Source organism: Geotrypetes seraphini, chromosome 12 (assembly GCF_902459505.1).
Source record: "Geotrypetes seraphini chromosome 12, aGeoSer1.1, whole genome shotgun sequence".
Taxonomy (NCBI): Eukaryota; Metazoa; Chordata; class Amphibia; order Gymnophiona; family Dermophiidae; genus Geotrypetes; species Geotrypetes seraphini.
This window is the reverse complement of record NC_047095.1, coordinates 19,016,207-19,043,834: the sequence shown is the minus strand read 5'-3', so window position 1 is coordinate 19,043,834 and position 27,628 is coordinate 19,016,207. Positions and strand designations below refer to the sequence as shown.

General features: G+C 47.5%; 1 protein-coding gene across 12 annotated transcripts in view; it reads left to right on the top strand.

Annotated features, from left to right (window-relative positions):
* Positions 1 to 27,628, top strand: part of PTBP2 (polypyrimidine tract binding protein 2) — a 232,300-nt gene that overhangs the window by 157,155 nt on the left and 47,517 nt on the right. For all 12 annotated transcript variants that reach the window (XR_004536579.1, XM_033915943.1, XM_033915944.1 and 9 more), the window contains one exon: positions 4,020 to 4,215. Coding sequence is in view for 11 of the 12 variants with exons in the window: in XM_033915943.1 (XP_033771834.1) it covers positions 4,020 to 4,215 (196 nt within the window). In the remaining variant the exon portion in view is untranslated. The remainder of the gene's footprint in view (positions 1 to 4,019; positions 4,216 to 27,628) is intronic.

Here is a 27,628-nt window from a genome sequence, read left to right as displayed (position 1 = left end):
ACGAGGTGGGATACTTTGCTGAAAAATAAAAAGAAGCCTCCTCCTCCTCGTCCATTTAGACAGCAGCCATCATATCAGAGGCGGTTTTCTGCTTGGCCAGTTCAGCCTCAACCTCCACAACCTCGGAGGCAGCGGCAACAGCACCAACAAGCACGTCAGCAACAGCCGCCTACCATAAAGCCTGTCACACAGACTAAGCCGACTCAGCCCTTTTGACTCCCTTCTCCTGGGCATTGCCAGTCTCCCTCCCTCCTGTCCTCTTCCACAGCCCATAGGAGGTCGATTAACCATTTTTCACTCTCGATGGGAGATAATCACCACCGACCAGTGGGTGCTCTCGATCATAGCCCATGGCTACTCCCTCAATTTTCAGACTCCTCCGCCGTTAGGCCTGCCAAAAGAGTCTGCTTCCAACAAGTCTCAGTCCCTCCTTCTCGCTCAAGAGGTTCAATCCCTCCTTCTTCTCAATGCCATCGAAGAAGTTCCTCAAGATCAGCGAGGTCAGGGTTTTTACTCCCGGTACTTTCTAGTTCCCAAAAAGACTGGAGACCTCAGACCCATCTTAGATCTCAGAGATCTCAACAAATGTTTGGTCAAGGAGAAGTTCAAAATGCTCTCTCTTGCCACCCTCTACCCTCTTCTTGCTCAGGGCGACTGGCTATGTTCCCTCGATCTCAAAGAGGCTTACACACATATTCCTATCCATCTGATGTCCAGGCAATATCTGCGCTTTCTCATCAATCAACATCATTATCAATACAAAGTGCTACCCTTCGGCCTGGCCTCCTCTCCCAGGGTATTCACCAAATGTCTGATTGTGGTAGCGGCCTATCTCCGCTCTCTCAACTTTCAAGTCTTCCCTTATCTGGACGACTGGTTGATCAAAGCTCATTCCCCTCAGGCGGTTCTGCTTGCCACCAATCAGACCATTCACTTCCTTCGACTATTAGGGTTCGAAATCAATCTACCCAAGTCTCACCTCATTCCAACCCAGCGACTTCAATTTATTGGAGCCGTTCTGGACACTGTTCTGATGAGGGCTTTTCTTCCATCCAACCGCCTTCACGCCATCCTCCATCTCTGTCAGCAGATGTTTCAACAGATTACCATTTCTGCGAATCACATGATGGTGCTATTGGTGCACATGGCTTCGACAGTACATGTCACACCCTTCGCACGTCTCCACCTGCGTACTCCTCAATGGACCTTAGCGAACCAATGGTCCCAAGCGACGGATCCTTGTTCACAACACATATCTGTGACCTCGTCTCTTCGACAGTCGCTTCTTTGGTGGTTGACATCTTCAAATCTATCCAGAGGTCTGCTGTTCCATCTACCTCCTCATCAACTAGTCATCACCACAGATTCCTCCCCCTACGCCTGGGGAGCTCACTTGAACGAATTCCAAACTCAGGGATTTTGGACTGCCCAGGAAAAGAAACACCACATCAATTTCCTGGAACTCCGAGCGATGTTCTATGCCCTCAAGGCGTTTCAACATCTTCTCTTTCCTCAAGTACTACTCATTTGCACAGACAATCAAGTTGCAATGTACTACATCAACAAACAGGGAGGAACGGGCTCTCGCCTGTTGTGTCAGGAAGCACAACGGATTTGGTCTTGGGCGACAGCTCGTCACTTATTCCTGAAGGCTGTCTACATTCAAGGGGAACAGAATTCCTTAGCGGACAATCTCAGCAGAATTCTCCAACCTCACGAATGGACTCTCGATCCCTCGACTCTTCAGTCCATTTTCGCTCAATGGGGCACTCCTCAAGTGGACCTTTTTGCAGCTCCCCACAACAATCAGCTGCCCCTGTTTTGCTCCAGACTCTACTCTCCTCACCCGATGCATTTCTCCTGGATTGGACCAGTCTCTTCTTATATGCTTTTCCCCCTCTACCGCTCATGCTGCGAACACTGTTCAAGCTCAAGAGGGAACAAGCCACCATGATTCTCATCGCTCCACGGTGGCCCAGGCAACATTGGTTCTCCCTTCTACTTCAACTCAGTTCCAGGGAACCCATACCTCTTCCACTGTTTCCTTCTCTGCTTTCTCAGCATCAGCAGACCCTACTGCATCCCAACCTACAGTCTCTGCACCTGACAGCTTGGTATCTCTCGGGCTGACTTCGGCTCACTCACTTCTTTTTCAGCCTGTCCGCTCTATCATTGATGCTTCCAGGAAACCGGCCACGCTCCAATGTTATCAACAGAAGTGGTCTCGGTTTTCTTCCTGGTGCCTCTTACATCACCATGATCCCATGTCTCTAGCAGTGGGACTGGTGTTGGACTATCTTCTTTCCTTGTCTGACTCTGGTCTTAAATCTACTTCTATCAGAGTTCACCTTAGTGCCATTGCTACCTTTCATGAGCCAATTCATGGAAAACTCCTCTCGGCTCATCCTTTGGTTTCTCGGTTCATGAGAGGCCTTTTCAATGTGAAACCACCTCTCAAGCCTCCTCCTGTGGTCTGGGATCTCAATGTGGTTCTTTCCGCTTTAATGAAGCCTCCTTTTGAACCTTTGGCCACAGCGCATTTCAAATTTCTTACCTGGAAAGTGGTCTTCCTTATAGCTCTCACTTCTGCCAGGAGGGTCAGTGAACTGCATGCACTAGTGGCTGATCCACCTTTCACTGTTTTTCACCATGATAAGGTGGTTCTCCGTACACACCCCAAATTTCTTCCTAAGGTTGTGTCTGACTTTCATCTTAACCAGTCCATAGTCCTGCCTGTATTTTTTCCAAAGCCTCATTCTCATCCAGGTGAACAGGCTTTGCATACCTTGGACTGTAAACGTGCTCTGGCTTACTATCTTGAACGTACTAAGCCCCACAGATCATCTCCTCAACTATTTTTGTCCTTTGATCCTAACAAGTTGGGTCATCCTGTATCTAAACGCACTCTCTCCAATTGGCTTGCTGCTTGCGTTTCTTTCTGTTATGCTCAGTCGGGCCTGACACTGGAAGGTTCTGTCACAATCTACTTCCATTGAGGAAATCTGCAAGGCTGCTACTTGGTCCTCAGTTCACACTTTTACATCACATTATTGTCTGGATGCATTCTCCAGACGGGATGGACACTTCGGCCAATCTGTTTTACAAAATTTATTTTCCTAATGGCCAACCTTCCCTCCATCCCTCTTTTTGTTAGCTTGGAGGTCACCCATCAGTCAAGAATATGCTGCCTGCTTGTCCTGGGATAAAGCACAGTTACTTACCGTAACAGGTGTTATCCAGGGACAGCAGGCAGATATTCTTGCGTCCCTCCCACCTCCCCGGGTTGGCTTCTTAGCTGGCTTATCCTAACTGGGGACCGCGCGCCTCTGTCAGGCGGGAAGGCACGTGCGCGGTGCGGCCTACTAGAACTTTCAAAGTTCTTAGAGTGAAATCACTCTAAAATTGTCCGTACCGGGGCTCCGTCGGTGCCGTCACCCATCAGTCAAGAATATCTGCCTGCTGTCCCTGGATAACACCTGTTATGGTAAGTAACTGTGCTTTCTGGCTCCCCCTGTTGGACAGCCGGGAAACCACCGTGACCCAGGTAAGCACAGAGCCTGCCTGGTCACAATATTAATGTAATGCCTTCATTTGGTAGATTCGCTACTTTCATTACTTTTCCCAGTAGCCCAAGTTTTTATCCCGTCTTGTGATTTTTGGGCTTTTGTTTAACTACTAACAACCTTTTCAGGTTTGGACTTGCCAGTTCTCTTTATAAAAGTTTTAGAAAAAGTTTCTATCATTATTATTTATAATTTGGATCATGAAGTAGATCACTCTTTTGGAACACATTTTATTTGTTTTTCTTTTTTGAAGAGGGGTGCATTGGAAAAACAAAATTACTTTGCCTGTGTTTTTCTGGAAAGCAAAAAAGTCTTTACATAAATGGGCTGTTACTTCAGTTAATTAATATATTGTATAGTTATTTTTAACACTGTGATATTGTAATTTTTTCTGTATAAATTTTGTATGGGTAGTAATATAATTACATATTGGTAACACCTGTTTTCACTTTCTAGGCCTTAGATGGTCAAAATATCTATAATGCATGCTGTACCTTACGGATTGATTTTTCAAAACTGGTGAATTTGAATGTGAAATACAACAACGATAAAAGTAGAGATTATACTCGTCCAGATCTCCCATCTGGAGATGGCCAGCCATCATTAGATCCTGCCATTGCTGCAGCATTTGCCAAGGAGACATCACTTTTAGGTATGATTTACTATGTGGGGGTTTTGGGGCAAAGTTAAAGCACAGGAGGGGAGAGAGGGATTATTTTCTTTTTTTGTAACAGTTGATGTTCCATTTTTATTTGTTTTTTTTGGAATGTTGACAAAAGAATGCTTTGAAAATAAGTTTTGTCATGAGATTGCTGATAACAGGAGAGTCTCTGGGGTGGGAGAGAAAATGCTAAATTAATCTGAAAATAAGGATGACCTATGATATGGAATATTTTTACACTTGTTCCTTTTATTAGAATCTTGTTCCCTATTTCTGTTGCATTGTGTCTAGGACAGGGGTGCCCAACGCGTCGATCGCGATCGACAGGTCGTTCGCTCAGGCGACCCCAGTCGATCGCACAGCAGGTTCCCTTCTTCCCTTCTCTTTTTTTCCCCTCCTGACTGGCCCGCCTCTTAAAGAACGCTGGCCAATCAGAGTGCTGGAAGGGCGGGGTGAAGGTCGGTGGGGGACAGAGCTCAGCGCATCACAAGAAATAGAAGCGCCTGTAATGATTGAGGTAAGAGCGAGGCCTAATGCTGCCCGATATACAATTTTAAAAACCCCAAAATCGGCCTCCCAATCAGTGGCGTACCGAGGTGGGGCGGTGCGTCCCCGCCCCAGGTGCACGGCTTGGAGGGATGCACAGCCGTCCGGGTCCTCCTGCCCTTCCTTTCCACCGGTCTGCGCACGGGGCTCGCACCCGCTGCCCAAATGGTGCTGTTGGTTATCGCGAGACTCGCGGGAGTTGAAGGCACCATTCGAGCGTCGGCGCGAGACCAGGCAGGTGCAAGCCCCGAGCGCGGACCGGGGGAAAAGAAAGGCAGGATGACCCGGACCTGGCCGGCTATGCACTCCTCCAAGCCGTGCACCCGGGCGGATCGTCCCCCTTCTAAATCCATTGTACTTGTCTTTTATTTAGTTCCACTAATGAGCATTGTGACAGGCAGTTCTTATGGGGCAATTCTTGGAAGTATTTCTTTGTTTTTCTGTGCCTAAGTATTCTATTAATTTAACTTCCTTATTCTTGTGGGGATCTCCAAAGGGGACGAATGGGAGACGGCCGGTGGCAGGTGGTACTTTAGCAATTCTTACAGGTTGCCATAGGCCTCAGGAGCTGTCTTCCCTGTGCCGTGGTCCTGCCCCTCCTCTAAGTCAGAGACAGGCTTGGGGCAGAGGGAAGACAGCTCCCGAGGCCTATGGCAACCTGCAAGGATCGCTAAAGTACCAGCGATCCTCTCTGCAGACTGCTCCCTGCTGGAATTAGGTAAATGGATGTGGGGAGTGCAGGCCTTCAGGGGGGGAGTCAACCTTTGAGGGGGAATGTGCAGACCTTCAGGGGGGTCAGGCCTTCGGGGGAGGGGGGCTGTATAATAAAAAAATATTTGAACATAAATACAAAGTACACTCGGTGTGTGTATATATATATATAAATAAATAAATATATATATGTTTAGCATTTTTATTGTTGGTAGATCATTTTGACTTGGTCATTTTAAAAGTAGCTCGCAAGCCCAAAAAGTGTGGGCACCCCTGGTCTAGGAGACCTGACTATATATACTGTAGGCCAGGGGTGCCCACACGTTTTTTGGCTTGCGAGCTACTTTTAAAATAACCAAGTCAAAATGATCTACCAACAATAAAATTTTAAAAAACACAAAGCACACTGTATGTAGAGAAAATGTTAATTATTATTTGTATTCGGGTTTTTTTTTTTCAGAGGTCAAGGCAGATGACTTTAAAATGTGCAATGTCATCTCATTAACAACTATACAAAATAGACAAATATACCCCCTCTCCTTTTACTAAATCACGATAGTGGTTTTTAGCGCAGGGAGCTGCACTGAATGCTCTGCGCAGCTGTTGATGAGGCTCCCTGTGCTAAAAAAACGCTATTGCAGTTTAGTAAAAGGGGGCCATAGTGCAAAATATAGACAGCCGATATAAATTCTCAAAACAGACACATTTTGATCACTAAATTGAAAACAAAATCATTTTTCCTACCTTTTTGTCTGGTGATTTCATGAGTCTCTGGTTGCACTTCCTTCTTCTGTAAAGCCAATATTTCTTTATTTCTCTCTCCCCCTGCCCCCCTCTTTATTTCTGCCTTTCTTTCTCTCTCCCTCTGCACTCCCCAAGCCATTGTGCCGATTTCTCCACTTCCCCGATTCTTTCCCTACCCCCACCCCATGTCTTTCTTTCTCTCTCCCCCCTGCCTGCCTGTCTTTCTTTCTCTATCCCCCTGCTCTCCCCAAGCCATTGTGCCGATTTCTCCACTTCCCCGATTCTTTCCCTACCCCCACCCCCATGCTGATTTCTCCCTGCTGCTTTCCCGAGCAAAGCCTGGTGCATACAAGCGCCGGGCCCACAAGACTTCACCTCTTACATCAATTCTAATGTCGGGGAGGAAGGTCTAGGCCAGCCAGGCAGCGATTGGCTGGCCCAGAACTTCCTCTCTGACATAAGAATTGACGTCAGAGGTGAAGTCTTATGGGCCTGGCGCTTGTACCAGTCAGGCCTGGCTTGGGGAAGCAGCAGGGAGAAAAAAATCGCAAAGGCAACGCAATTGACTCGCGTTACCTTTGCAATCAACCTATTGGGGACCCCTGCTGTAGGCAATATTCCCTTGCTGGCAAGTTGTGTTGCAGGATTTCCACAATGAATATGCATGACAGTGCATGTAAATAAATTTCATGCATATTCATTGTGGAAAACCAGTTGGGTTTTGTCCCTGAAGAACTGTGATGGTGTACCCCTGTTGTAGTGCATAAGGCAGTGTGATAGGTTGCTACTTTAGACTGAGTATTTTGAGTTATTGATAGTGGATCAGCCCTCAGGACAGCAGACTTCCAAATATGGTTACATTACTAGCTACATACCCAGAGATTGTCTAAAGAAAGTCTCTGAACTCCTTATAATAGTTTATTCTAATCTGTATGCTCTTAGCTGTACCCTTCTCCTCCACTGCCAATTCCAGACTTCATTCCTTTCAACCATACCCTTAACTATGTCCTTCACATCCTGTTTGTCTTACTTGTCTGTTTAGATTGTAAGCTCTTTTGAGCAGGGTCTCTCTTCTTTGTGACTGTACAGTGCTGCGTATGTCTGGTAGCGCTATAGAAATAATAATTGTAGTAGTAAATAGAGATACAAATTAAGGAAGATTGGCTGATTGGGATTAAAGTCCAGTTTTCAATTAAGCTGCAAAATTAAGCTCTGAAATAAAACTAAATTAAAATATTTAAGAGAACATTTCATATAGTGGCCAAGTAATTTAGTGTTCAGCTATGAAGTCTTTATATGTACAAAAAAGAGTGATGTGCTTTTATGCCCTGTAGTCACACTAAAGTAGAGTTGGAGAATGCTAGTACTTCATTGATGCATGTAAACGAAGAAGCATCATATCCAAGTTATTTATTTATTCAATTTTCTATACCATTCGTCCAAGTTAGCTCAGAACGGTTAACATGAATTCAGATACTCAAGCATTTTTTTTCTTGTCTGTCCCGGTAAGCTAATAAGTTATTATTTAGCAGGCATATGATATTTATTCTAGCTTGGAACATATGTTAACTGCATGCCTGCAAGGCCAGCATATTCATATTTAACACTGGGGTTCTGTATGCCCTATTTGCTTTATCTACCCTTGTCAGAAGAATAAAGAGATCTGAGTTACCCATTCTTAATGTCTCGTCCTAACTCAAGAATGTGTGTGGTATAGTTTGGTCTGTCTTTGGAATAAGGAAAATGTTCCTAGAGCATATAAAGCCTCCATTTTAGACACTAGAACAAAAACTTTGGTAGTTTGATCATCCATATTCTTTTCCCCTCCCCCTGCAACCCCTCCCCCAGCAAGGAGCATGCCAATTGTAACGCCCACCCCACTCCCTCTTCTCTTAAGTTGCTGTGGGAAACAGGATATGATGGAGTTATGGTCTTTGTTCCTTGCACCATGATCTTTAGTTAAGAATTGCTCTTGGGGTCCCACTGAGTCTGCTTCTCCCCTTGTCTTATATAGAAAAAGGCTATTCCATGTCAAGTAGTCTAGGCCTCCCCACTTGACCATCGCATTTTTACTGGAAGTACAATAGGGCATGCAATGAATATGTGCAGAGTCTTAGAGCAGAATCTCAACTTCTTTCAAAGTTAGGGGCCTCATTATTGGAACCATTTTTTTAATTCCATGGAAGACAGTGAAAAAATGTCAACTTTTGGTTCCGGTTGCGGAAAGGATAGATGCACAACCAAGCTAAAAGTCATTTCTAGTACATTTTGTGTGGAATCCAAATATACCACTCAGATCATTGGGTGCTTGCTTTTGTGTATCACTGGAGGGAATCACAAAGTTGATAAAAACGTTTGCCATGGAATGCACAGGCAAATATTTGAAACAACGCAGCTGAAGAACAGAAAGCGCAATTCTTGTAGAATCTCACTTTATTCCTGGACCAATGGGTTATTTCTCTCCACCCGCCAGGGTCTGTAGGAAGCCTCAAAACTTCAGAGGCTTCCCCCCCCCCCCCTTACATACCTCCTCTCTAAACATGCTCACTAGTCTTCCTACAAAATAGGAGCTAATCTTTTCTGATCGCGTTTTATTTTGTGATCTTTCAGTATTTTTTGTTTGCGGTTTTCGCTCTCGTGCTGTGGAGGTTCCCTGAGAGGACATCCTTGACTCTTAGCTCTACTGTACCTGCTGTAACCACTGCTGTAATCGCTTTTGCTGTTTCTGCTATTCCAGTTAGCCTCTCTTTGAAAACTGCTGCGCTCCAGACCACGCCCATTAGGACTTAGTGCCGGTATATGTTGTATATAAAGTACTCTCCTGATATTCACGGGGATTCCATTCTAGGAATCCCCACGAATGTTGAAAAACCGCAGGAGAGGGCAGCCGGAGCGCCGGTGAATGAAGGAAATCACTCGCTGTATGCTCTGACCGCTTCTTCCTGTACTAAAGTCGGGCCTCACTGAATTTAATTCTTTGGATATCTTATGCATTACTGAAACATGGCTCGCCACAGGAGAAGAAGTCTATCTTAGCTACACTTGTCCAGCAGGCTATTCATACTTTTACAATAATCGTTTAGGAAAAAAGGGGGGGGCGGACTCGCTATCATTCACCGATCATTTCTCCTAATAGTCACTGAAAAATCCAGAAGTAATTCCCTGCTTGAATTCATTAAATTTAGACTTGTTGCTGATCCGTCTACATCAGGGGTGTTAAACTCAGTCACATTAAGGGGCCGAAATCCAAAACAAAGGTTAAGTCACATGTCAGACCCCGCCCCCATAATAGCACTAATTGTAACACCATTTTTTCCATTCATTTTTCATGTATACACATACAAAATAATCTTATTAACAACACATAATGGTTAACCACAAAATTAAATTACACAAAGCACACTGTATGCTTCTCAACATTCATTCCAACCAGAACACAGATAACCCTTATGCAAATACGGGATCAAAAGCTAAAAGTACTAATACAAGTACTCGTCGACTAGCAACCGTAATTGGTTCCGACTGACAGGTAAGTCGGCCTATGTTAGACTAAGGTAAGAATACTGTATTAGACTGGGTAATGATATTGTAATCATCTTAAAGTAATATTTTATCAACATTTTCTTACTTTCTAAGTCAAGCATAGTATAATACCTTTGTGGTGAACATTCATTCTCCTTTTTATATTATTTCTGCTATGTAGCGAGACTTGGGAGTGCGGGAGATTGGGGCTGCTAACAGCTGGCGGGGGAAACTAGTAAAGTCGAACAGTCGTAACTTGAATAGGTCGTAAGTTGACGAGTACCGTATTTTCACGCAAATAACGCGCACCCGTGTAAAACGCGCACACGGGTATAGCGCGCAGAAATCACGATGATATGTACAAAAACTTTTGTATACCGCGCTCACGGGTATACCGCGCATGATGCCCGACGCTCCTTTCGCCCGCCCTGACTCTCCGTTCACCCCCCCTGACTTCCGTGCACTGCCCTGACTTTCCGTGCGCTGTCCCGACTCTCCGTTCACCCCCCTGACTTCCGTGCACTGCCCTGACTTTCCGTGCGCTGTCCCGACTCTCCGTTCACCCCCCCTGACTTTCCGTGCACTGTCCCCCCTTGAAGTCCTGTCCCCCCTTGAATTTCTGTCCCCATCCTGAAAGCCTGATGCCCCCCCCGACGTCCGATACATCCCCCCCCCCGGCAGGACCACTCGCACCCCCACCCCGACGGACCGCCGACTCCCCAACAATATCGGGCCAGGAGGGAGCCCAAACCCTCCTGGCCACGGCGACCCCCTAACCCCACCCCGCACTACATTACGGGCAGGAGGGATCCCAGGCCCTCCTGCCCTCGACGCAAACCCCCCTCCCCCCCAACGACCGACCCCCCCAAGAACCTCCGACCGCCCCCCCAGCCGACCCGCGACCCCCACGACCTCCCCACCCCCCTTCCCCGTACCTTTGGTAGTTGGCCGGACAGACGGGAGCCAAACCCGCCTGTCCGGCAGGCAGCCAACGAAGGAATGAGGCCGGATTGGCCCATCCGTCCTAAAGCTCCGCCTACTTGTGGGGCCTAAGGCGCGTGGGCCAATCAGAATAGGCCCTGGAGCCTTAGGTCCCACCTGGGGGCGCGGCCTGAGGCACATGGTCGGGTTGGGCCCATGTGCCTCAGGCCGCGCCCCCAGATGGGACCTAAGGCTCCAGGGCCTATTCTGATTGGCCCACGCGCCTTAGGCCCCACCAGTAGGCGGAGCTTTAGGACGGATGGGCCAATCCGGCCTCATTCCTTCGTTGGCTGCCTGCCGGACAGGCGGGTTTGGCTCCCGTCTGTCCGGCCAACTACCAAAGGTACGGGGAAGGGGGGTGGGGGGGTCGTGGGGGTCAGCCAGGGGGGTCGCGGGTCGGCTGGGGGGGCGGTCGGAGGTTCTTGGGGGGGGGCGGTCGTTGGGGGGGGAGGGGGGTTTGCGTCGAGGGCAGGAGGGCCTGGGATCCCTCCTGCCCGTAATGTAGTGCGGGGTGGGGTTAGGGGGTCGCCGTGGCCAGGAGGGTTTGGGCTCCCTTCTGGCCCGATATTGTCGGGAAGTCGGCGGTCCTTCGGGGTGGGGGTGCGAGTGGTCCTGCCGGGGGGGGGGATGTATCGGACGTCGGGGAGTCGGCCGGGCAAGAGGGCTTGGGCTCCCTCTTGCTCCGATCGTGGATGCGGGTGCGGGTGGGAGCGCGTGCGAGCGGTCGTTCGGGGTGGGGGTGCGAGTGGTCCTGCCGGGGGGGGGGATGTATCGGACGTCGGGGAGTCGGCCGGGCAAGAGGGCTTGGGCTCCCTCTTGCTCCGATCGTGGATGCGGGTGCGGGTGGGAGCGCGTGCGAGCGGTCGTTCGGGGTGGGGGTGCGAGTGGTCCTGCCGGGGGGGGGGATGTATCGGACGTCGGGGAGTCGGCCGGGCAAGAGGGCTTGGGCTCCCTCTTGCTCCGATCGTGGATGCGGGTGCGGGTGGGAGTGCGTGCGAGCGGTCGTTCGGGGTGGGGGTTCGAGCGGTCCTGCTGGGGGGGTGAATCGGGCGTCGGGCGGGAACTATGTTTAAAAACTTTTGTATACCGCGCTCACGCATATAACGCGCGAGGGGTATGCGCGGTAGGTAAAAACGCGTATAACGCGCGCGTTATATGCGTGAAAATACGGTACCTGTATATACAAATGAAACCCTAAGAGTCAAGACTCTGTATGCAGTACAACCCCAGAGAAATAGAAACAAATACATGTTCTTCCTGAACAGTGCAAAATATAGACAGCAGATATAAAATCCCAAAATTGATACAATTCAATCACTAAATTGAAAATAAAATATTTTCCCCTACCTTTGTTGTTTCCCTCCCTCCATGCTGTGCCTCAACTAGGTGCATCTCTCCGGCGGGTGTCTTCCTTCTTGCCGGCTCCCGCGTGGCCATTTTATGCGGCCCGCAGTGCAATGCGATGTTTTCATTGCTGCCTCCAGTGTTATCTTCTGGCCGGTTCCCTCCTTCTCACTGCTGCAGTGTGCAGAAAGTCACAGACAGCGGCTTCTCGCATGTCCCGCACCTCATCTGGAAGCATTCCCTCTGACGTTTCAACATCAGAGAGAAGGGTTCAGACGCAGGACGCGCGTAGGCATTGTGCACACTGCAGCAGTAAGGAGGAGGGAGCCGGCCAGAAGATAACACCAAGGGCAGCAATGAAAACGCCACATCGCACCGCGGACCACATAAAACGGCCAGGCAGGCCGCAAGTTTGATACCTGTGCTCTACAGCCTTTTTGCTTGTATATTTACCTCCTCCTATTTGTAAAGATAAAATTATTCTTATTCATTCACTTATCTTCGATTTTTGTACTACTACTTTAAAGTCTATTCTACTATTTGATTTTAATGTTCACTTCAATGATCCAAATAACTCCTATACTGCAGAACTTTCTACCTTATTTTCTGACTTGGGCTTACATCCATTGATAACATCATCTACTCATGAAGCTAGCCATACCTTGGATATGGTACTAATCCCAAATTCTCTTATTTCTGATTGCTCTATACATTCTAACAATCCAGCTCCTTGGTCTGACCACAAGTTAATAACTCTTTCTTTCATTCAAAATAAAAGTACGTCATTTAATACTCCCAAAACAATCTCTTTCTGTGATTATAGCAAATTGCAGGCTAATGATATTCAAACAACATTTAATCTAAAGAAGATCGAAAGTACTGATCTACCCTAGATGAGATGGTCTCAACTTAGAATGAGTCAATTAAATCTTTACTTGATATTCTAGTTTCCTTCCAGTCCTGTACAATCTCATCTAAAAAAGGTAAAAATCCATGGTATACTGCCGAAATAGCTCTACTGAAAAAACATATGCGTGGATTAAAAAGAAAATGGCTTAAACATAAAACTCTTTATCCCAGGACAAGCAGGCAGCCTATTCTCACATACGGGTGGCGTCATCCACGGAGCTCGGATGCGGACAGCCTCGCAAGCAGACTTGCTTGAAGAAACTCAGAAGTTTAGAGTCTGCCACACCGCGCATGCGCGAGTGCCTTCCCGCCCAGCACAGGGCGCATCTCCTCAGTTCTCAGTTTTCCACGAGCCGAGAAGTCCATCTTTGACGCTCTGCGCTGAACTTAGTTTGCTTTGTGCCTTCTCTTACCTTGGCTCGTGTTTTATTTCTTTATTACCGTGTCGCTGTTTTCTTTCGGTCATTATGTAAAAAAAAAAGTTAAACTTTTTCGGCGAGTGACGGCGGGGCCTGTCACGTGCTCTCAGCCTGCGGGCTTCGACTTTGTGGTGGCTATTTTTCCTTCTATGTCCCAGCCGGCTTTAAGAAGTGTAGCCAGTGCCAGCGTGCAATATCCCTCACTGACCCACACCGTTGGTGCCTTCAGTGTTTGGGCCCTGACCACTGCCTTGCGTTCGCTGTGCTACCCTTCAACCTCGAGCCCTCAAACGTTGAGTTCAAGTGGAGAAGATTTTCAGTATGGAAACCCCTACTCCAACCTCGACCTCAGACTTGCTATGGGGTGTCTTCCTGCCTCTTCGACCTCGATTCTCATCAGACCTTCCTCGTTTGGAACGTCCTCGACCTCGAGTAAATCTGCCAAGTTTTCTCCTGAACTTCCCTCAGGTCAGATATCTCAGCAGACAGTTCCAGCGGTGGTCCTCAAGCTAACGAAGCATTCTTCCTCTTCGTCCTCGGAGCCTTTAGCCTCAGCAAGTAGTCCAGTTTCAGACTCGGAATCACAATTGCAGGCTAACATCCAGACCATTTTAGAGCAGGAATTTGTTCAGTTACTGACCAAATATAGTCCTGCCTCGACTCTGCTTCCTGCAGTCCAGCCTGGGCACTTAGCAGTCTCACAAGAGGGCGAGTCCTTGCCTATGCCTTGAACTGAATCTATACACACTATGCAAGGAGTCGAGTCTTTGCGAGTGTTTCGTCTGGAATCCTCACATTCCATACAAGGAGCCGAGTCTTTGCGAGTGCTGCGAGATTCTTTGATCCAAACCACTGAGTCTATGGGACTTCGATCTACAGCTTCCAGCCTTATATCCTCACATAAGGCATTGCCCATTTTGAGGCATAGGGAGAAGTCTCCTCGACCTCGCACGAGACCTGCTTCCAGGCAGCATTCTCATCGCTGGTTGAGGCACAGGTCCTCTTCAAGAGAGCAGCCTTCCTCGTCCAGCTCTTCAAGGTCTCCAACTCCTCGATCCAGGACACCAATAGCAGAACCTGAGTGCTCTGCTTCTCCCAGTGCCTCGTCCCAGTCTGCTTATTCGCTGGGATATCAATACTCCAGAGAGGCCTCAACTTTGTTTTCCACTCGAGGCACCTCAAGGTCATCGAGTCCCTCTCGAGGCCATCCTCTTGCGGATCAATTGTCCTTTTCCTCCTTCCTCCGTCAATTGGCTAAGGACCTGGATCTTAAATTGGACTCTGGTTATAAGTATTCTAAGGAGTATTTAGAGGAAATGAGTTTGCCTCAGCCTCCTGCGGAGTCTCTCAAACTTCCTCTTAACAGGCTTCTTTCTGAAACTTTCAAACAAAACCTGGAGACTGCTTATGCCATCCTGCTGTTCCAGGCAAGTTGGAATTGAGGTATAGAACTGTACATTGCAAGGACTTTGAGAACTCTCAACTATCTCATCAGTCCCTTCTTATGGAATTTTCCTTAGAGTCATCATCCTTCCAGGGTCTATGCTTCCGTAGCTCCTGGCAGAGAGGGCAAGACCCTGGACAAGTTTGACCGTCGTCTTTATCAAAATTCAATGATGGCCTCAGCACAGACTTTTGAAGTTTCAGCAAGTCATTACTACCTTAGCACAACTCCGGTTGTACCTTCTTCAGTCATCTTATGATGCCTTTGAACTTTTCTTGAGGGTCACTGCTTTCTCAGTAGCGATGCGCCGCCTTGCTTGGCTTTGCACCATTGATATGGACCCCGACATTCAGGATTGTCTGGCCAATATTCCTTGTAAGGTCAATGACGTCTTTGATGAATCTATAGAGGCTGCTACCAAGAAGTTGTCATGAGAAATCTTTTGCTTCCATAGTCAGACCAAAGCCTAAGCCAGCTCCTGCCAAGCCTTCTCGACCTCTTCCATCCTATCGGAGGCATTATCCTCCAAGGGCAGCTCATTACACTCGAGCACCTCCCAAGAAACCGCAACAACAGCAGAAGCAACAGAAACCTCAGCCTTCTGCTGCACCAAAGGCTTCTCAGCCTTTTTGACTGTCTCAAACAGAGCATAACCTCCATTGTTCTGCCTCTGTCCTCTCTACTTCCCATCGGAGGTCGCCTCCATCATTTTTACCATCGATGGGAGACCATTACATCTGACCTCTGGGTGCTGACAATAATCAGGGAAGGATACTCTCTTCATTTCACTCAAATTCCACCAGAGTTTCCTCCAAGAGAGTATCCTTCCAATCCATCCCAGGCTGCCCTTCTTCTTCAGGAAGCTCAAGCTTTGCTTTGTTTCTGTGCCATCAAGGAAGTTCCCTTGGAACAGCAGAGCAGAGGGTTTTACTCCTGTTACTTCCTAGTTCCGAACAAGATGGGTGATATGCGGCCTATACTGGATCTCAGGGCTCTCAACAAATTCTTGGTCAAGAAGGTCAAAGAAAAATTTTGCATGTTGTCCCTGGCATCCCTTTATCCCCTTTTAGATCAGAACAATTGGTTGCTTTCTCTAGATCTCAAGGAGGCTTATACTCACATCCCCATTCATCCGGCTTTAGAAACATAGAAATAGACGGCAGATAAGGGCCCACGGCCCATCTAGTCTGCCCACCTTAATGTCCCTCCCCTACCTTTGCCCTGTGAAGAGATCCCATGTGCCGATCCCATTTGGCCTTAAAATCAGGCACGCTGCTGGCCTCAATCACCTGTAGTGGAAGACTATTCCAGCGATCAACCACTCTTTCAGTGAAAAAGAATTTCCTGGTGTCACCTCGTAGTTTCCCGCCCCTGATTTTCAACGGATGCCCTCTTGTTGTCGTGGGACCCTTGAAAAAGAAGATATCTTCCTCCGCCTCGATGCGGCCCGTAAGATACTTGAACGTCTCCCGATCATGTCCCCCCTCTCTCTGCGCTCCTCGAGCGAGTATAGCTGTAATTTGTCAAGCCGTTTTTCGTATGGTAGATCCTTGAGTCCCGAGACCATCCGGGTGGCCATTCTTTGCACCGACTCCAGTCTCAGCACATCCTTGCGATAATGCGGCCTCCAGAATTGCACACAGTATTCCAGGTGGGGCCTCACCATGGATCTATACAATGGCATAATGACTTCCGCCTTATGACTGACGAAACCCCTTCGTATGCAGCCCATGATTTGTCTTGCCTTGGACGAAGCCTGCTCCACTTGATTGGCAGACTTCATGTCCTCACTGACGATTACCCCCAAGTCTCGTTCTGCTACTGTTTTTGCTAGGATCTCGCCATTAAGGGTATAAGACTTGCATGGATTCTGGCTGCCCAGGTGCATAACTTTGCATTTTTTGGCATTGAAGTTGAGTTGCCATGTCCTAGACCATCGCTCCAGTAGGAGTAGGTCGTGCATCATGTTGTCGGGCACTGAATCTTCATCTGTTGTGCATTTGCCCACTACATTACTCAGTTTGGCGTCATCGGCGAATAATGTTATTTTACCTCGAAGCCCTTCTGCCAAGTCTCTTATAAAGATGTTGAATAGGATTGGGCCCAAGACTGAGCCCTGTGGTACTCCACTAATCACCTCCGTCATTTCGGAGGGGGTGCCGTTCACCACCACCCTTTGGAGCCTACCTCCAAGCCAGCTCCCAACCCATTTCGTCAATGTGTTACCTAATCCTATAGAACTCATCTTGCTCAGTAACCTGCGGTGTGGTACGCTATCGAATGCTTTGCTAAAGTCCAGGTACACGATGTCCAGTACCTCAGATTTCAGGTAGAAAATCTGCATTTTCAGTACAGAGTGCTACCCTTCTGCCTGGCATCATCTCCAAGAGTGTTCACCAAGTGCCTAGTGGTGGTTGCAGCAGCTCTGTGGAACCATGGTCTTCAGGTTTTCCCCAACCTGGATGACTGGCTCATCAAAGATTCAACATCTTAGGGGGTTATTGTAGCAACCCAACGGACTACGTGGTTCCTACAAAATTTGGGATTCAAAATCAACTTTACCAAATCCCACCTTCAGCCCTCAAGACCTACAGTTCATCGGAGCTGTTCTGGACACTGTCCAACTCGGAGCATTCTTTCCTCAGCAGCATCTGGATGCTCTCCTTCAGCTTTGCTGCAAAGTGTCTTCCCTTTCTTCACTCTCAGCAAGACACATAATGATACTACTCGGTCACATGGCCTCGACCGTTCACATGATTCCATTTGCTAAATTTCACCTCAGAATTCCTCAGTGGACACTGTCATCTAAGTGGGCGCAGGCTTGCGACCCACTCTCTTAACACATTACAGTTACTCCTTAGTCTCTCCACTGGTGGATGCCCTCTTCCAATCTCTCCAGAGGTTTACTGTTTGACACCCCCTTATCAGAAGGTCCTCACGACAGATTCCTCGACCTACGCTTGGGGGACTCATTTTGACGGTCTCCGTACTCAAGGCCACTGGTCCAGCACAGATCGTCAGTGTCACATCAGTCTGTTGGAACTCAGAGTGATCTTCAGTGCTCTCAAAGCTTTTCAGCATCTTCTTCACGACCAGGTAGTCCTTATTCGGACAGACAATCAAGTCGCCATGTACTACGTCAACAAGCAGGGAGGAACAGGATCTCCCTCTTTGTCAGGAAGCTCAAAGAGTGTGGGACTGGGCAATCCTTCACAACACCTTCCTGAAAGCAGTCTACATTCAAGGAGAGAAAAACTGCCTGGCGGACAAATTGAGTCATCTTCTGCAACCTCACAAATGGATACTCAATTCCTCGCCTCTTCATCACATTTTTTCTAAGTGGGGAAATCCTCAAATAGATTTCTTTGCGTCTTCCCACAACCACAAACTGCCTCAGTTCTGCTCCAGGATATACTCTCCTCATCGCCTCAAGGCAGATGCTTTCCTTCTGGAATGGACGAATCGGTTCCTGTATGCGTTCCCTCCATTCCCTCTCATTCTCAAGACTCTTATCAAGCTGAAGAACGATCAAGCCACCATGATTCTAATAGCTCCTCGATGGCCCAGGCAACCCTGGTTCTCCCTTCTACTTCAGCTCAGCAGCAGGGAGCTATACCTTGTACCAGTTTTTCCATCTCTGCTTACACAGAGTCAAGGATCTCTCTTTCATCCCAACCTGTAGTCTCTATACTTGACAGCTTGGTACTTCTCAACATAACTCCTCTTCAGTTTTCTCAGCCTTTTTGGGACATTTTAGAGGCTTCCAGAAAGCCTGCCACTAGACAATGCTACCACTGAAACTGGACTAGATTTTCTACATGGTGCATCTCTCATAACATGGAGCCTCAAGATATCGCCTTGTATTCCGTCTTGGATTATCTTCTGCACTTATCTACCTCTGGCCTCAAGTCTACATCCATTTGAATCCATCTTAGTGCAATTGCTGCTTTCCATCAGCCTATTGAAGGGAAACCCCTTTCTGCTCATCCTGTGGTTTCCAAATTTATGAAATAACTTTTCAATGTCAAACCTCTCAAACCGCCTCCAGTGGTTTGGGATCTCAATGTTCTTGCTCAATTGATGAAGCCTCCTTTTGAACCAATGGATACGGCTCATCTGAAATATCTCACTTGGAAAGTGGTGTTTCTCATTGCCCTCACATCTGCTCGAAGAGTCAGTGAGCTGCAAGCTTTAGTTGCTGATCCACCTTTCACAGTTTTCCATCATGACAAGGTGGTCCTTCATACTCATCCTAAATTCTTACCTAAAGAGGTTTCAGAATTTCATCTTAATCAATCCATTGTACTTCCAGTATTTTTTCCAAGGCCTCATTCTCATCATGGAGAATCAGCTGTTCATACTCTGGACTAGAGAGCTGCACGGGGACGACGGGAATCCCGCGGGTTCCCCCTTCGGGTCACGGGGATCCCGTGGGGACGCCCCCTAGGGTCGCGGGAATCCCATGGGGACGCCCCCTAGGGTCGCGGGGATCCCGTGGGAACGCCTCCGAGGGTCGCGGGGTTCCTGCGGGGCTGGATGTACTAAGTCGCGCAGCTTTTCTCCCTACCTGCTCTGCTTGCAGCACAGAGCCGAACGGAAGTCTTCCCGACGTCAGCGCTGACGTCGGGAAGACTTCCGTTCGGTTCTATGCTGCAGGCAGGGTAGGTAAGGAGGAGTAGCCTCGCGGCTCGAGTGGCTACCAAGGGAGGGGGCGGTCCGCCCCGCCCCGGGTGCAGCACAGCCGGCCAGGTCCCCATACTTTTGTGGCGCTTCCCCGACCGACCGACAACAGCCCTGGTCCGACAAACCTCCCTGCCCTTAACCGCAAATCTAAATTACCTTCTTACAGCAGCTGTAAGAAGGAAATTTAGATTTGCGGTTAAGGGCAGGGAGGTTTGTCAGACCGGGGCTGCTGTCGGTCGGTCGGTCGGGGAAGCGCCACAAAAGTAAGGGGACCTGGCCGGCTGTGCTGCACCCGGGGCGGGAGAGAAGGAGGGGGGGAGAAGGATGCTGAAAGCACTTGGGAAGACAAAGGGGTGGAGAAGGACGCTGAAAGGCCATGGGGAAGATGGGGGGGGGGAAGGACACTGAAAGCATTTGTGGAAGACAGAAGGGGGAGAATGACGCTGACAGGACATGGGGAAGACAGAAGGGGGAGAAGGACGCTGACAGGACATGGGGAAGACGGGGGGGGGAGAAGGATGCTGAAAGCACATGGGGAAGACAAAGGGGTGGAGAAGGATGCTGAAAGGACATGGGGAAGACGGGGGGTGGAGAAGGATGCTGAAAGGCCATGGGGAAGATGGGGAGGGGGGTGGAGAAGGATGCTAAAAGGCCATGGGAAAGACAGAGAGGGAGAAGGACGCTGAAAGGACATTGGGAAGACAGAGGGGGGAGAAGGACACTGAAAGGACATGGGGAAGACAGAAGGGGGAGAAGGACACTGAAAGGACATGGGGAAGATGGGGGGGGGGAGAAGGAAGCTGAAAGGAAATGGGGAAGAGAGAGTGGGGAGAAGACGCTGGCAGGGAAGATGACAGAGATGCCAGACTATGGGGGGAGCGGAGGGAAGAAGATGGGTGCCAGACCAATTTGGAAGAGGGGAGAAAGGGAGAGGCACAGTAACAGAGCAAATGGAAGACGCAGAAGGAAGAGAGACAGTGGATGGAAGGAACTGAATGAAAACATGAGGAAAGCAGAAACCAGGCAACAAAGATAGGAAAAGAATTCTATTTCTTTTTTTTTTTTTGCTTCAGGATAAAGTAGTATATTAGTTGTGTTGATAAAAATTTATAAACAAAAGAGGCTCTGGTAGAAACCCGTTTACAAAGTATGTATTCTTCCCAATTAATATTTCCAAATTAATAAAGTTTTTTTCTTTGGTTTCTACCAGAGCCTTTAATTCAGTAGCATAATTAAATGAAATAACTATTTCTGAAGTTTATAGGGACGGGCAGGGACGGAGGGGATTCCTCACGGGGACGGGTGTTGACGGAGGGATTCCTCACGGATACGGGTGGGGACGGGTGAGACTTTGGCGGGAACGGGTGGGATTTCTGTCCCCGCGCAACTCTCTACTCTGGACTGTAAGCGTGGTTTGGCCTTCTACTTAGAACGCACCAAATCACATAGACCTGCTCCTCAACTTTTTGTCTCTTTCAATCCAAACAGGTTGGGACATCCGATTTCTAAGCAAACCATCTCCCCCGGTCATTCGCGGTCGGCAATTTGCGGTCCTAGTCATTCGCGGTATTTCCCGACTGCGAATGACCGGGCAGGAGAGGGCAGCCGGAGAGGCAGAAGAGAGCAGCCGGAGCACCAGCAAGTGAGGGAAATCACTTGTGGTATGCTCCGACCACCTCTTCCTGCACTAAAGTCGGGCCTCACCAATTAGGAGCTATGTGTCAAAGCAGCTCCTGATTGGTGAGGCCCAAATTTAGTGCAGGAAGAGGCGGTCGGAGCATACCGCAAGTGATTTCCTTCACTCCCAGACGCTTCGGTTTCCCTCTCCTGTCTCCCCCACTGAAAACCATATTCACGGTTTTTCAAGATTCGCAGGGGTTCCTGGAACGGAATCTCCACAAATATCAGGGGAGTACTGTACTACTAAGAGTCCTGAATTCATAAATAGACTTCTGATCCCCTATAATCCCTCAAGGGCTCTTCGTTCTTCTTCAACTCACCTTCTATCCATTCCCTCTCTTAACATTACATACAGCTATTTTCTCGGTAACTGCCCCACCTCTTTGGAATGCTTCTACTGGATCTAAGAGAAGAACCATCATTGGATCGGTTCAAATCTAAATTAAAATCTTTTCTATTTAGAGAAGCATTTAATGCTTGAGCGTCGTTTTCAGGACGACATAGGACTGTTAATTTTTAACTCTTTCTTTTAGTGGAATTTTAGATACTATTTGTTCCTTGTTCTATCCTATCCTTATATTGTAGTTATGTCCCTTATTATCCTATTGTAACAGTAAGTCTCCAGTCCTTGTTTTGTAAGTCTGTAAGTGTTGGTTTTTGTAAAAATAAAAACTTAACCTATTTGTTGTATTTTATTGTTCATCGCCTTGAAACTCTGTTTAGGCGATTAATATTTTTAGTAAAACTTGAAACTTGTCTGTTGGAGGACGTCTGCTTCTGGGGGGTTCCCTGCTCAACAGTAAGCCCCCTGGACAGTTTGCACATCAGATCGGGGCTCCACGACTTTTCCCTTGGGAGCTAGCTCACCTCAGGTTCGTCCGCTAGTGGATGTAGCGCAAGCTGAGACGGTTCCATGGAGGTGTGACCGGGATCGCAACCAGATTGCATCCCTCCGCCAGGTGTTTGTGTAGCATGTCCGCAGGTGACGGAGGTCTCCGGCCATGGTGATCAGGCCGGTGGGTCAGTCAGAAGACTTGAAATCCAATTTTCCAGTTCCCTGAGACAAAGGATCTCCCTGCAAGCTGTGTTCAGCTGCATGCAGTTTCTGTCATTCAGCACATATGTTTCAGTTTTCCTGTGAGAAAATGGGTTATGTGAGAGCAAGCTAATAGCTTGAATCATAGATTTTGGGGGGAGTCTTTAAAAAGGGTTTTTAAGGTGGTTTCCCTGCATGTCTTACACCCCCACTCCTAAAATCTCAGTTTTTGAGGGTTCTCTGTGGTTTTCCTGGGCTATTTTTAGTCAAAACAGGGCCTCAGTGGCCATTTTGGATTTTTCAGATTTGATTTTGAAGTTATTTTTCATACTTTCCAGCTTCATTTTTGAAAGAAAACCACATAGATGACTTCCCCAGGGCAGGATAGGATGGATTCATACCTCATTTGCAGTGGATGGCTGTCTGTTGCACAGCCGTGGTCCATGTGTGCTGCGGTCCGTGAGGGGGGTCAGATTTGCTCGATTGCACTGCCTTTGACCTCTGGGGAGGATCATCAAGCGCCTTATGTCCCAACTCCCACAAAATTGGTGTTAGGGGGCTCTGAGGAATGTGCTGGCTGCATTTTGGTGAACCGTAAGCGTGGCTACAACAAAAAACCTCATAAATCTTTCAAACACTGGAGAGGATGGTTTTCCCCTGGAATTTGTGCACATGCTTTATCAGGCATACTAAGTTAAAAAGTCCCTGCCTATTTCCCTTCCACCGGCTTCTGTGCCAGTCACAGAGATCTCCTGCTCCAAGGGACCATGGTCTGTCTTCTGGTCTTCCTGCGAGTGTACTAGGGAGTAAGTTAACTGTGCCCACAGTTGTGCCAGACACTTTCCATTCCTCTGCTTTCACAGGGCAGCTCTGCAGCAGCCACAGACATAGCAAATCTGGCGGATCTCCAAAATCTGGACTGGTGCAGATCCTGTGATTTGGGGGAGGACCCAACTGCGCAAGTTCTTCAAACCCGCACACCTTGTGGATTTAATCTCCGATTCTCTGCAGGAATTTAAGCTACAGACGGAACAGCCAGTCTCTACTGAATGTTCCCTTATGAGTGACCATAGGCCACAATCTGCCTCTTCCTGATCATCTTGATGTTGTTTGGATTCTTATGGATATCTGGAAGACTTTTGAGGGTCCCTTGAAAGGTGCTCAAGTCATGGCGCGGCTTTATCTCATGGCGGATGGCTTTAACTTCTCCAAAATTGGATTCTTCGGTGGCGCATATCACCAAGCGCACATCTCTCCCTAGCGGGTCTCGCCCTCAGCAGTCTGTAGAAAGTTGACTGGCAGCTGCCGCCAAGAAACAGTTCTGATAGCTGGCCACTGTCTCCCCCTCCTCACATTGGGGGGCGGTTGCCAGTCTTTCTGGCAGAATGAGAGGCCATCATCTCCGACTGCTGAGTTCTGGAGGTTCTCTGAGATGGTTACAAATTGGAGTTTCTCTGTCCTCTGACCAAGTATTTTCTGGATTCCCCTACCAGCCACCCCCCCCCCAAAAAAAAAAAAAACAAAAACAAAAAAAACACACACACAATCCACAGACTTTTGGCTAAATTGTGGCCATAGAACCCGTTCCGGAGCAAGACTCAGACTCTAGGAAATCCAGCTTCTATGGCTACTATTTCCAGGTGGATTCACATCCATTTCTGTAGCTTATGTGACAGTTGGAAAGAGGCCCCTCCCCCGGCTCGGTAAACTGTGTTTCTGTCCAGTTTTTATTAGAAGGCCATCAGAATGGGGTTATCACTCAGTTTGGGGAGTCCCCAGTTAGGGCGCCCTCTTCTGTCAGTGCATTTTATTTCTTCTTCTCGCAATGTTATTGTCATTCAGGTTACTGATGATTGCTATCCTGATTTGATTATATTCCATTGTTGCGGTTTTGCATTTATAGTTGTGAGCAGAATATACTTACTTGGCAGGGAGTGTCCCTTACCCCTCTCTCGTTTTTAACCTCTACAGATGCTCCTGGTAGCTTTCAGACTGACTGGTGAGCATGCTCAGAGAGGAGGTATGTAAGGGAGGAGGGGGGGAAGCCTCTGAAGTTTTGAGGCTTCCTACATACCCTAGTGGGTGGAGGAAAATAACCCACTGGTCACGGAATAAAGTGTGGATTTACAACCTTGTCTTGAATCCCTGGAGGGTGTTTTCCCCTATAACAACCTCCGGAAGAGCGTTCCAGTTTTCCACCACTCTCTGTGAAGAAGAACTTCCTTACATTTGTACGGAATCTATCCCCTTTTAACTTTAGAGAGTATCCTGTCGTTCTTCCTACCTTGGAGAGGATGAACAACCTGTCTTTATCTACTAAGTCTATTCCCTTCAGTATCTTGAATGTTTCTATCATGTCCCCTCTCAGTCTCCTCTTTTTGAGGGAGAAAAGGCCCAGTTTCTCTAATCTCTCACTGTACGGCAACTCCTCCAGCTCCTTTACCATTTTAGTCACTCTTCTCTGGACCCTTTCGAGTAGTACCGTGTCCTTCGTCATGTACGGCGACCAGTGCTGGACACAGTATTCCAGGTGAGGGCGTACCATGGCCCAGTACAGAGGCATGATAACCTTCTCCGATTTGTTTGTAATACCCTTCTTAATTATTCCTAACATTCTGTTCGCCCTCTTCGCCGCTGCCACAACGCATTGTGCGGATGGCTTCATCAACTTGTCGACCAGTATTCCCAAGTCTCGTTCCTGGGGGGGTCTCTCCAAGTACCGCCCCGGACATCCTGTATTCGTGTATAAGATTTTTGTTACCAACATGCATCACCAGTGTTCTCCCCAGAAATATTTTCAGCCGGGTGGCATCAAAAAGTAGCCGGGTGGGGTGGGATGGGGAAATTTGATGGTGGGGAAAATTAAGGGCTCCTTTTACTAAGCTGTAATAGCGTTTTTAGCGTGTGCAGAATTGACGCGCTCCATGGCTAGAACTAACGCCAGCTCAATGCATCTAGCACGTGCAGCAATTCTGCGAGAGCTAAGCGCACGGTAAAACCGCTATCGCAGCTTAGTAAAAGGAGCCCTAAATGTGTACTATTTGTATTAGTTAATTATTATTAGTTATTTTACAATGCTCAATATGACTGCCTTTCTTAAGGTTTGACACTTGTTCCATAATATTTTTATTAAATTTAAGAAGTATCCAATTCTAGAAGTGAATAATTAGATATTTGCCCTCTTTCAAATGGTATAGAGCAGCGTCTCTCAAACTTTTTTAACTCCGGCACACTAAACAGAGCAAATGTTTTTTGTGGCACACTAAATGCAGCAAATGTTTTTCATGGCTGGAAAAAATTTCTGGGGAAAACACTGATGCCGTTAGTTTTCAAGATCCAATCACGTCAAAGAATGATGCTTATATGGGCAGTTGTATAATAAAAAGAATGAATAATATAACATGAGAAGTGAAATTGTCATGAATCAGAGGGATACATACCCTGTAGGTCCTAAAAGCAGACTTGTGGATTAGATATAAACTATGAATGCAGTGGCGTACCTAGCATATGTGACACCCGAGGCCCATCATTTTTTGACACCCCCACATCTGTATGAAAAACATGATTTTTAGTAACAATCTACACATCACACAAGAGTGTACCTAGGAAAAGGCAGCATCTTACATATTGCAGTGAGCAGTACATCAATACACCCATTGTAAAACTAAACAAGCCAGACTAGTACAGATCAATCCTACACAGTCAATCCTAACTGAAAACCATGTCTTTCGAACACACAGAAAACACCTTCACCTAGTATGGAATATGTAATCACAAACTAACTTCCCTTTTACAAAACTGTAATGTGGTTTTTAGCCATGGTGGTAATAGTTCAGACTCTCATAGAATTCTAAGCAATTACCACCATGGCCGGTGCTAAAGAAACGCTCTACAGTTTTGTAAAAGGGGGGATAAAATAGAAAAACGTAGGTTAAATTGAACCACCAAGAAGCTGGACTCTGCATACAATGCAACACCACAGAAACAGCAATGCATCTCCCCTAAAGCAAAAAAATAAATAAATATAATTTTTTTCTACATTGTCTTCTCTGGTTTCTGCTTTCCTCATAGTCTTGTCACTCTCTTCCTTTCATCCACTGTCTACCCTCTCTCTGCCCCTTCTGTATGGCATCTTCTCTCCTTGTATTCCCCTTCCATCTCTCCTTTCACCCCTATTATTCTGGCATCCATCTTCTTCCCTTCCTACCCCATGGTCTGGCATTTCACGCTCTCCTCTCCCTTTCCCCCACTTCCATCAGCATCTGCCCCTGCCCCCTTTCTTTCCCTCCAACCCAATTCCATCCAGTATCCTTTCCCCCTTATGTCTCTCTCTCCTTTTCCTGCACACCAATTCCATCAGCATCTGCCCTCTTTCTCTCCCTCCACCACCCTTCCATACCACCCTGACCCCCTTTTTTCTCCCTCCACCACCCTTCTATGCTCCTCTCCCTCCAATCCAGAAAGGTCCCATGATGACTGCTTTTGTTGCCTCTGGAAGATGTAAGTGACGTTGGAGGGGATGGGACGGCTGACGCAGGGAGTTGCGGCAAGTTTCGCAATGACTGCAGCTGCTGGTCCACCCCTTCCGACGTCACTTACGTCTTCTGGAGGCAAAGGCGGCAAATGCAGTCATCTCAGGACCATCCTGCACTTCAGTGCGGCTGCCAACTCTGCTTCGGAATAAGTACGGCAGCCGTGCTGAGGTGCAGGTGCCATTTAGAGCAGCTTGGAAGGTTCTGGATCCAGCCGGCTGTGTACCCCCCTAGGGCTGGCACCCGGGGCGGTCCGCCACTGTACGAGGGGACAAAATAATAAAAAGAATGGATAACTTGACCGATTTAGACATGTCATACAATTATAACCACAAAAATATTTCATAAAATGTAATTCTAAACTCAAAAGACTCCAGACGAAAAGCAGACTATAGAAAGGAAACCAGAAAAGACCAAACACATATTGCTAAGATCCAAATGCTAAAATCGGACATGTCCATTATGAAGAGACGTGTGGATCACCGCTAATTATAACAAGTGAGTCTTTAAAATATGAGACAGTAACGGATAGCCAGACCTGGTGGACGGAAGTGACAAATACTGGAGCCAAAACCAAAGCATCGTGATGAAACTTGAATGGAAATATGGATACCTATTTATACTTTTGAGTAAAATTGCGATGCGAACATGTCATAGAAAAGAATAAATAATGTGTAAACTAAAAATCAAGAACAACATATTGTAACACCGAACTCAGAATTAATGAAATAACATGCTAAAAGAACTAAAATAGGGCATATACATACTTAAAATGATGGCTGGTTACAAACAGTATGCCTAGACTATATAGACCTAAACAGGGCAAAAGTAAACGTATGGGAAATGAACAGCT